This window comes from Phocoena phocoena, chromosome 11, assembly GCF_963924675.1.
Source record: "Phocoena phocoena chromosome 11, mPhoPho1.1, whole genome shotgun sequence".
In the NCBI taxonomy this organism is placed as follows: Eukaryota; Metazoa; Chordata; class Mammalia; order Artiodactyla; family Phocoenidae; genus Phocoena; species Phocoena phocoena.
The window spans coordinates 46683593-46695158 of NC_089229.1; the positions used below are offsets into that span (position 1 = coordinate 46683593).

The window sequence follows — 11566 nt, forward strand, 5'->3', positions numbered from 1 at the left end:
TCCTCCCGGACCGGGGCACGAACTCACGTCCCCTGCATCGGCAGGCGGACTCTCAACCACTGCGCCACCAGGGAAGCCCCATGTATCACATTTTATTTCTTTTTTACATAGAGCTAATTGCTTAAGCACCATTTATTCATAAGGTCACTCTTTCTCTAATGAATTTCCCACATCTTCTATGTCTCTCACTAAAATCTAATCATTTCTAGCTTAATTTCACTGAGGATATAATCTTTATTATTTCACTGCTATGAAATTTGTGAAGGCTTTCTTTATGGCCCAGAATGTGATCAGTTTGGGGAAATGTTATGCGGGCACTTGAAACGATATGCACTCTGCTGCTACTGGATATACTATTTTATATATGTCAGTTGGGTCAGTTGTTAAACATGTTATTCAAATCTGCTGGATGTGTATTGATATTGCTTTTGTCTGATTGTTTATCAGTTACAAACAGAGGTGTGTTAAAAATCTCTCGTCATGATAGACTTGTATATTTCTCCCTTGAGATATTTCTACATAGTTCTGCTTTAATATTTTTGTTTTTATGTATTTCAAGGTTATATTTTTTGGTACTTCCCAATATACAATTGTTATATTTTGTTGAATTAACTTTTATAATTATGAAATGTCCCTTTTTATCTCTAGTAACATTTTTTTGCTTCAAAGTCTACTGTATTTCATATAATACAAGTACTCCAGCTTTTCTTTCTTCATTTTTTTGGGGGGTTGATGTTTGTATGTTTTCCAGTCTATGATCTCTACCTTTTAATTGTAAGAGTTAGTCCATTTATATTTAATATAATTATAAATTTGGGTTTAAATCTACTACCTTTTTTAAAAATTTTATTCTACCTGTCTGCATTCTTTTTACTTTCTTTTACTGCATTTTTAAAAAAATGGCTTGCTTTATATTATTTCATTTTCCCCACTTATTAGCTTGGTAGTTATATACTTTTTTTACTGTATAAATTCTTGAATTCAACACAGAACCACTAAATCAGAAATTAGGGTGAAATTTCTGATTCAATGGGTCTAGGATGGGACTTGAGAATGTGCATTTCTAACAAGTTCACAGATGATGCTGATGCTTCTCATCCACTGCTCACACTTTGAGAACCATTGGTTTGGAGGAAGAAATTGACTAGATATAAGGAGATTAGTAAAGAGATACTGTAATAATCAAAGCAAATGATAATATCTTTGACCAGGATAGTGGCAGTGAAAATTGATAATGTATTAATACCAGAGAATAATGATACTATTGATAGAAACAAAAGATTCCAGAATAGAAGCTGGTGTTAGAGAGATAAAGATGATTTTCTTTTGCCATTTTTCTCCTTGTAACAGAGGAAACAGAGGTAATTATAATCAGAATAGATCTTACTCTCACTAAGCAGTAGTTCCCTCCACCTTTTCTTTTGGCCATGCCACATGGCTTGTGGGATCTTAGTTCCCTGACCAGGGACTGAACCTGTGCCTCCTGCAGTGGAAGCACCGAGTCCTAACCACTGGACCACCAGGGAATTCCAGTTTTCAATTTTATAAGTGTTTATTTTAAAAGAAAAGAGGGTATTACTAAAACTCAAAAGTACAAATTTTTACACATTGATTTATGTGACCTAGAGAATACTAAAGGCACAGCATGAGGAATAGTAAGAAACATATGTAATAGTAAAAACCATTCTGTTCAGTATTTTACTGCGAATATTTATGATAATTGTAATAGAAATGTACTGTTTATCTAGGAACTCAAAATGAAATTCTGCTAAAGACGGGGAAAAAAAATTTAAACCCAAGGTAAATAAAACTTGACATCTTCATTCATAAATGAGTAGCAAAAACATTTTTGATAAACAAAATTGACAACTTGTAAAAATCTTTATAATTCTGAGGCAAGTTTGTGATAAAATATATGCATTTTTCCTCCAAACTTTAACTGAAATATATTGTAACATCACAAATCTCTCTTATAAAAGTAAAAAGTTTCTGATTAGAGTTTGAGATACATAATTTTGGGAGTTCTTACAAATAATTGGGAACTTCATAAAAGCATCCACAAATGGATGTCAGGGAAGGATTATGATAAGTAATCTCAGACAGGAAAATCCTAGCAGCCTACAGATTAGATTGTTTCTAAAGAGCCATAATATAAGTGGATATTATCTGACCATGTTTTCAAATATCTTATCATATTAGTCACCTACTCAAAAGCCTTCCTTGACTTCTGTATTAGTTTCCTATTGCTGTTATAGCATAAATTTAGTGGCTCAAAACAACACAAATGTACTATCTTACAATTCTGAAGGTCAGAATTCCAAAATGGGTCTCACTGAACTAATATCAAGACACCAGCTGGGCTATATTCCTTTCTGAAGGCTCTAAGAAAGAATCCATTTTCTTGCCTTTTCCCACTCCCTTGGAAAAGGGGACTGCCTGCATTCTTTGGCTTGTGTCCTCCTTCTGTATTCAAAGCTGGCAACAGTCAGTTGAGCCTTCTTCAAATTGCATCCCTCTGACCTCCTCCTCCACATTTAAGGACCCTTGTGATTATACTTGGCTCACCAGGATATCTCCCTATCTTAAGGTCAGCTGATTAGCAAACTTCACTCATCTGCAAACTTAATTCCCCTCTGCTGTGTAACATAAGATATTCACAGGTTCTGGGGATTAGGGTGTGGACATCCTTGGTAGGGGGCATTACTCTTCCTACCATGGCTTCTCAATGTCCACCAAACCCATCCTATCTGTCAAGGACTTTTGCATTATTGGCCCCAATTTACTCTCCTGTCTTACCCCCAGGGCTCTGATCTTTGTGCCCTGGGTTCCAGCCTGATCTCTATTCCAGTCCTAGAACCTGGAAACACACACACACACAGCACAAAGTGGCACTTAATAAATATTTATTAAATGAATGCACTCATCTTTGTATGTCCTCCTGTTTTTTGCCCAGTTCTCTGATCATAATAGATGCTGAAGAAGTATTTATGGAATTAAATTTTATGTACATCCCCAGTATTACTTCATATCATCACCAGAGGAAAAACAACCATAGTAAGCCACTTTTTCATGGAGAAATAAAGACTATAGACAAGCTGTCACAATTCAGATGAGCCTTCTATTACTTAGTTTTGATGTGATGGCCCTCCCTAGAGCACAAAGTATTGCACGTTTAATTCAAGGATGGAGTTCATAAATTAACCCCAGCAGACCACACCATCTACACAGGAAGTGTGTGTGTGCTGGGGGGAGAGGCACTCTAGTATGGATGTGTAGGATACCAAGAAGGTAACTAAGCCACAATTCCCTGTAGTTCATTACATCCAATTTCAGGGTATATACTTAAAGCCTGAAGCCTCTTCTAGTTCTTGCCTAAGTTTTTATTCTCTTGAATGCGTTTCTCTTACTTTTACAGTAGTACTGGTTTCTTAGAAATAGATGTTTGTCCTCTCTTTCTAGGTTTTTCATATCAGAGAAAGAAAAAAACTCAAAAATAAAACATATTGCCTCTAATCACCTGCTCTCTCTTGTTCCATATACAAGAGGCTGGTTTTAAAAATTCATCTTTTCTTTGCAATCCAATGTAATCAACGAGGCAAAAGCAAATGTTTGGAACTGCACAAGCTCATTTCATTTACATTAAACCAATTTTAAATGTTTGGAACTGCGTAAGTTCGTTTCATTTACATTAAACTAATTTTAAATGATTCTCTTCTTTTCCTTCAGAATTTGAGTCCCCCCTTTCAAACCAACTCCCTATATTCAGTAGCATCAGTAACATCGTTTAACCCAAACACACAAATGTTAATCACAATGAACCCTTTCAGTTCTTATTTTACTTTTCTTGCACAACAGATGAGGACATTTTCTAAGCCAGTGTTTATTTTTACTCTGTCTACAGACTAGAATTACTTGTAGAACTTTTTTAAAAACATCAATGCCCAGGACCCACCCAAGACCAAGTCTGAATCTGTGAAGGCTGGACCCAGGCATCAGAATTTCTTTTTATCTTTTTTTTTGTTTTTTTGGCCGTGCCACGCAACGTGCGGAATCTTAGTTCCCTGACCAGGGATTGAACCAGGGCCTCGGCAGTGAAAGCATGGAGTCCTAACCACTGGACTGCCAGGGAACTCCCCAGAATTTATTTATTTAATTTTGCGGTACGCGGGCCTCTCACTGTTGTGGCCTCTCCCGTTGCGGAGCACAGGCTCCGGACGCGCAGGCTCAGCGGCCATGGCTCACGGGCCTAGCTGCTCCGCGGCATGTGGGATCTTCCCGGACCAGGGCACGAACCCATGTCCCCTGCATCGGCAGGCGGACTCTCAACCACTGTGCCACCAGGGATGCCCCCCCACCCCAGAATGTCTTTTTAAAGTTCCCCCAGTGATTCTAATGTATGGCCATGGATGAGAACCAAACCTCTTAGCACACACACCTGCTAGTCACAAAGAGATAAGGCAGTGATGAGAACAGTAGTCAGAGGAAGCTGACCCCAAATTTAGATTTTGCTACGGTCAATTCAAAGAGCAGATCCTTGCCCTGTGGATAATTAGGACTTGACTGGATAATTAGGATAACTGACTTGAGTACTATATTACATGGCTGAATACAGTGATTGCTTCAGAAACAAGGATATGACTCAAAACAGAAGTTGAATAGGACTTAAAGATATTTTAAAGAAATTATTAGTCAAAGGTCAAATTTATTCACACTGTCTTCTTTAGTAGTCTATGGCTGAAGATGTTAGATATGTGCAATATTCTTTCCCCTTCCCTGCTTTTCACTGTATCTAATGCAGCGAACTCAAGGGAAGGGAGAAAGTCCTTGTTCTCTTTTTCTAAAAAGAGATTTCCCAAATGGCTTCTTGTGGTAGTGGGCCATGAAGAAGAGAAAGTTGAAGGTGATTAGGATCCATGACACTGTAGGGAATCTAGACGTTCTACAAAGAGAATGGGTGGGGCACCCAGGCCTTCAATAAAAAGGTAAGGTCTGGGTAGATGCAACAGCAACCGGCTGTGGGTATTGCCTAATTGCAAAGGCACTGTGGAAACATTCTGCTTACATACTGGACTCTGGCACAATATTTTGGTTGAGCTGAATTTTTCCATCACTAATTGCTTACGAGAATTTCCAAATTGAGCACTTCATTGCTCAAAAGTCAAAAAGTGACTGCAAAAGAACATACTTATGCTCTATAAATGGTACGATGCAATCATAATTTGGATAAAGACATATATACTGCTTTGGCCGAGGAAACCTTGACTAAATTGAATGTTGTTCATCATTTTCTGTAACATTAACATATCTTTCTGCAGTTCTGTCATTTCTTGTATACTTTACTTTATAAAATCTTATTTTGTTCAGATACTTTTTCAAAACGATTGTTGCCAGGATCCAAACTGGCACTGGAAGAAAACTGATTATTTGCAACAAAAAGAGAGAAATATCAAATCCTAGGATTACATATAAAGCATTACCACTCCTTCCAAGTGATTTAAAAATCTATGTCCTAAATCCCAATTTATTTTTTTTGTCAGATCCTTCAAAATTACCTGGAAATTGTGAAACACCCTTTATGTAGTAAATTCTACCTTCTCAATGTCTTGATTAGATATTAGCCACTGACTGAAAAACGTGTATGTAATTTATTAGTGCCTGAACCACAATCTTCAACTAATTAGCAATGTTTCACCAATTATAACAACACCTTTTAAATGATGAACTACCATATAATTTCTAAATCACTATTTCTTTTTGACACCTTTCTTTTATATTAATGATTTAATCCTGAAAAAAGTGATGTTTCTAAAACCCTGCAATTTGTTTTGAAATTCCTGAGCGTTGAGCAGATTAATTTACAACATTTGTCTTTGAAACATTATTGCTTCTTCAAGACTTTGAACATTATACTCTATCTAAATTCTGTACTTCTATATTTACTGCTTATATATTATCTTCATTTTTAAGGTCCTCTTCCTTTGTCAGCAAGAGCATCTTTTTTAAGAGAAGTCATATACTTTTCTTTAAAGGAATTCCCTTTTTAAAATTTCCCCAATTCAAGATTTTACTGTTTAGGAGACAAGAACAAGAGGTTTACTGTAGAGAAATGATAAGCTTATTTTAAATACTTGTAAACTATTGAGATAGAATTCTTTTTTTGGATTGATATAATTATATCCTGTCACACTTAAAGTTGTTCCTGTGTACACAAGACTCATTCCCTTTGGACAGCTTTCTTGCTTGATCTTCAAGCACTGCTCTCACAAAGAGGGAAAATGCCAGTAACTTTAAAGAAGATACACATCTTTACTTTGATAGTTAAGCAACAAGAAGAGCAAAAAAGGCCAAGAGAAGAAAGAAAAAACGAAAGAAAAGCCTTCTTGCAAAATCAGGTGCACTACAAAGCTCAATTAGTTCACAGACTGAGGACACTGCTTTTTATAAGTTTTTTTCTCCACTGGGAACAGTTTTCTGAGCGTCCCTCTCTCTGCTCTCCATCCCTCGAGTCTTAACCAGGTTTTTTCGTTTTTGCTTGTGAGAACTAAAAAAGTTGCAAAGGAAGGAATATTCGGTACATTTCACGGACGGTTTTCTATTTTCAGAAAGTTTTGCCGTTTCCCAGGTGGCTCCCAATTGTTTCTAGACACACAGAGCCTAGGAGTCACTAGGCTGCCTCTAGACCCTTCTGACAATCTATTTCATGAAAACTAGGAGTCCGCCGTACCCGCCCAAAATGGATCTACGCAGAATTTCGCGTTTGATTCCACGTCGTTTGTCGACCCACGAAAGTTCATCTTTGGACCACAAGTTAAAAACGTCTGTCAAGAGTTAAAAGGCAAGGAAACCTCTAACACCTTTCAAGGGGCTAAAAGACTCCCTGCACCTCCCAAGACGAGTTCTGGACGCGGCCAGTGGGAGCTCGGACCTTGACCATGCGCCGGAGTAGGTGTATCCCCGCTACGCACTGGCTTTAACCGGAGGAAAAGTTAACTTTCGGCTCCTTGAATTTCTCCAAAGTCAACCCTCTAGGGCCCTAACCTAAGCTGGGCCAAGGCCTCAAAATCTGGGACCAGGCAAGACAGGTGTGTAAAGAAAGCCTCCGGGCACCACGCACGGGTCGCCGTGCACAAACCCGCCTGAAGGACCGGGGGACCCGGGGCTCCCCGATGTATTTACTCCTGGTTTGAGTATAGCCTGCGAAGCCTCGTCGCCTCCTGGTAACGCGAGCATACTCCGAGCCACCCCGCGAAGGGTCTAACACTGATGCTCCCCCCAAACCTCAAAATCTCCGCAGGAGCGAGGCATCCCTCATGGGGCGTCCTTACCTTGGGGTTGGTCAGGAGCTGGTGCTCGTCGCTGTGCAGTAGCGCCCTGGAGTTGGACTCGGAGTTGTTCACGTAGACCTGGACGCAGGGGTACTGCGAGGTGCCCCTGCAATCGGCGCCACAGGTGAAGGTGCACTCGAACACCTCGCCGATCTGCTGCACCGACAGCACCGTGCAGTTGGCCGCCGTGGCTTGCAGATCCTGCAGCGCGGGACTGAGCCAGCAGAAACCGAAGATAAAGAGCGACACGACGCCGGAGATGATGAGAAACAAGCCGAGCCGGATGCTCTTGTCCTCGGCTTCCGTGTACTCGTAAGCCACCCGGAGCTTCGCCATCGCCCCCCACTCCCGGCGGCAGGCACGCTCCCCCCGCCCCCTCCCGCCCCCGGCGCAGAGCCCGACTGCCTCGGGCGGGAGGAGCCGCCGCCGCGCGACAGCAGGGGAGTGGGCGGCCAGGGGGAGCGCGCGAGAACAAAGGGGCTGAGGCCGGCGACGCCCCCGGCGGCGGCAGCGCCCCCCCCAACCTCCCAGCCCAGCCGCCGCCCGGGCCCCGGAGGCTCGCGGCGCTGCCGCGGTTTCAGAGCCTCCTGCACCCTCGGGCGCTCGGAGCGCTCGGGCGGCTCCTGCCTCCAGCGCCCCCTGCCAGCCTCCGCCCCCGCGCTTTCCCCGCCTCCCCCACCCCGCCTCCTCTCGCCCAGGGTCTCCCAGTCTCCATCGCCCGCCTGCCGCTGCTCCACGGACTCGCCGGGCAGCTGCCCCGAGGGCAGGAGCCGCAGGGCTGAGGCGAGCCCGGGGGCTCCCCCGCGAGGGAGGCAGCTCCGCCCGGCCCCACCCGCCGCCGACTTGAGTCCTCCCGCCCCGCCCCGGGGCGTTTCCCGTGGGCGAGGGGCGGGCGAGCCCCGGGGATAGCGGCGGCTGGCGCTCGGGATTCTCGTTAAATCCCTTTGGAGGGACATCCGAGATAAAAGCTTAGGGTCAATATAATTTAACCGGAGTGAAAGTTTAAAACAAAAAACAAAAAACAAACGAGGGAGAGGGTGTAGCGCAAGTGAAGCGGCGGGAATTTTGAACTCCAAACGGGGATTGGTCAGCCAGCGGGGAGAGTGAGCTAGCGGCCAGGCGGCGGGCGCTCCCGGGGAAACGGGCCGCCGGAACCAGCAAGACTCGGTTGGAAACCCCCGGGCGAGCGGCGTGCGCTGGGGGTCGCCCCCGGGGAAACCCTGGCGCCAGTTCCCACGCTTGGGGCGGGAGCGTACGCGGCGGGGCGGGAGGCGTGACCCGCTACCGCCCCCTCCCCGCCAGCGAGCGCTGTAACGGTCGGGCCTCAGGGTCCCGGCGCTGCCCACTGCCCCGGCGCAGCCGGCGCTCCCCCGGCCCCAGCCCGGCCCGGAGGGCAGCAGGAGAGGAGTCAAACAGGCTGAGTCAGACGGAGTTTGCAGTGGAGGCAACGCACGTGGGGGCAGGAACCTGCGACGGGCAAGACCCGGGAAAGTCGCTTCCTGGGTCCTGGGTGGACCTCGCGGCAACTTAGGTCTCCGGCTGCCGGGTCGACCCCAACTCAATTTGCCCTACGGCTGGGGCTGACTGAGTAGGGACCCGAGGAAACAGGTGCAGAGGCTTGCAGCCCTGGAAGGAGACACCACTTTCCCACATCAGGACCGTCCCCTCGCTCCCGGCCTCCCGAGAACAGGATCTTCTCTGTTCTGTCTCCCTCCTTAGGAGTCTTGCCACCCTTGGCCCATCCCGGAATTTGTAGATGAGCTTTCCAGGAGCGCTGTGCAAGGCGATAGCGGCGTTCAGACTCACTTTGGGACAGGTACCGTTCCTAGAGCTGCGTCCTGCTCTCTTAATTCTTCCCTCCATACCCACCTCCCCACCTCGCCCGCGCATACCTTCAGCCTCTATACTTTTCGTGACCTTAAAAAAAAAAGTTAACATGATCTTTCTCCAAACCACACTTCTATCAAAATATCAAACTTCGAGAACTATTTCGACCTACATTTTGAAGAGTCAGAATGTTCACTTTGCAAAATATATAAAGATATATTTTTCTTGACTTGCAAGTCCCAAATGAATATACTCTTAATTAAATTCAGTTATGTTCCTGATGAATATGGAAACACCAAGTCATGGAATTTTTGACTTCTCTTTCTTGGATTTCAAATGTTACTTTACTGGTGTAGTACTTTTCAGCTGAAGTCCCGATCTGCTACTTTGAAGTACTCCTTGATGTGGCAGGTAACAGTATTTCCAAGCAAGGGGTAAAGCAAGTTTAATTACAGGAAGACCCTAAGTGTTTTTCTGAATAAATTAAGAAGGTGCAGGGTTTGGAGAAGACAACTTTGTACTTTAATACCTTTCAAGTTTTGAGAGACTAGATTTCTTTCCTTCTTTACCTAGGAATTAAATTATTTTCTTCCCTTTCTGTTGGCATAAAGACAATTGTTAGTGGTTACACACACTACCTGAAAGGAAAAGTGAGTTTAATAGTTGAAGCAGCTTAACCTAAGATCACAGATTTTCAGCGTGAATCTTTTTCCTACGGCAGGTTATAATTATCTTCCTTTTCAAGAAGGCTAAAGCCAATCTAACATCTGAGGCAGTGGTGAGCAAATAAGATCCTATTATCTTATAAGATCTCATAGCTCTGATATGCTGAGCAACTTGACCTTGAGGCAGAATTAATTCCTATAGCGTTCATAAAACACAGGAATGGGGTGTCTAAAAATAATTTAATGAATATGATTCATTTTTCTATGATTCCAGAGCTCAAAGAGTTCTGTGAATGAACCCTTTGCCTCAAAACTGAAGCAAGATGGTCTTCCAAGTAAATCTAGAGAACAAACATCAGAAAATTCTGTCTTAATTTAACTTAAATTCTTAAAGGCTTTTATATCCATTTTTTCAAGTTCTGCATTTAGTCACTGTCCTTCTTTATAATTATTCTAAAAGTATTTGAAGAAACTGTTGCCATCTAGCCTTCTGTTCTTTAAACATTTACTTTTCTCCTCTTATTTCCTATTTTTAAATTAGCTTGCTTCTCTTCTGAACTTTTCATTATTTCATGTGTTTCTTATTGAAAGTCAAACATATCAAAAGACTTTCCAAATTTCTGTTTTATCCTTAATGGAACACTGGGTTTGTTATCAGTTTCATTTATTTGAGGTGGGGCTGCCTTTTCACATTTCCAAGGAAGGTTGGTTATGTCAGCTCCTCAGTTTCTGAAAACAGGTCACCATTGACTCTCTTAAGTTAGAATAGTAGTAAGACCCCCTGGGACGTCAGAGATGCTAAGCTCTGAGGTCACTGAGCGTCTTGTTTCCCGTGGAGGGCAGAAGCACAGGAAAAAAAGAAAAAGAAAAGCGAGTCCTTTCTTTGCATAGTTGTCCACCAGTTAAAATTAAGATTAAAACTGCAATACTCAGAACCAGACTGACTTATTTGATGTACTTCATTGTCTGCAACAATGTTTTCAGGAGAATCATGGCCAAGCCTTGATGAAGTTCTTTTTAAAAGAAAAATAAAATCTATCTAAACAAGGACATTAAAACCATTGTTATTGATAGTTTTTTCTTATGATCAGTATTCTTCAAGAAGTTCTGTGACTGATGTTAAAGTTGCAATATAAAATTTCATATGTATATATACCTTTATTGAAAGATTCTGAAAATAATGATCATAAGTAGGGCTTTGGTATCCTAAGAATAGAAGGGAATTTGGAATATGTTGGGAAAATGTTTATACATGGTTTTAAAAATTGGTACATTGTGAAGTTTTTCAATAACAAAACTGCTACTGTACACTTGGATAGCTAAAATATATAGGGGAGAAAAATAATACTGTATCATCACCTTTTCTCATTAAAATTCACATGCTGGATAGGTTTTAGACATTTGCAACTAGAATAACTAGGTAAGAATAAATATGAATGAAAGCATGAGTGATCCAACAACAAAAAATATATAGAAAAAATTTATCCTTTCCATTTATCTTATATAACTTTAGATTTTGTTATTGTCACAGAAAATTAAGTTTCCTTTTCATTTGGTCTTAACTTAAAAAATGCTTACAGTTGTACTAGATCGTTTCCAGCTTGCTGATATTAACTTTCTTGCCATGCTTCATTGTGAATGTTAAATATTTGTTATTAGCATTAGAATTTTACATTTGAAATAAATTTCCTATGTGGCCACTATCTTTTCTAATTACATTTATTTTTTCCTATCCGTAAACTTTACCTA

General features: G+C 42.1%; 1 protein-coding gene across 1 annotated transcript in view; it reads right to left on the reverse strand.

Annotated features, from left to right (window-relative positions):
• The window catches only part of KCNMB4 (potassium calcium-activated channel subfamily M regulatory beta subunit 4), a 63104-nt gene extending 55443 nt beyond the window's left edge, over positions 1–7661 (reverse strand). Inside the window, exon 1 of the mRNA XM_065887866.1 lies at positions 7326–7661. Coding sequence (XP_065743938.1) covers positions 7326–7661 — 336 coding nt within the window. The remainder of the gene's footprint in view (positions 1–7325) is intronic.
• Between the last annotated feature and the right edge of the window lie 3905 nt (positions 7662–11566).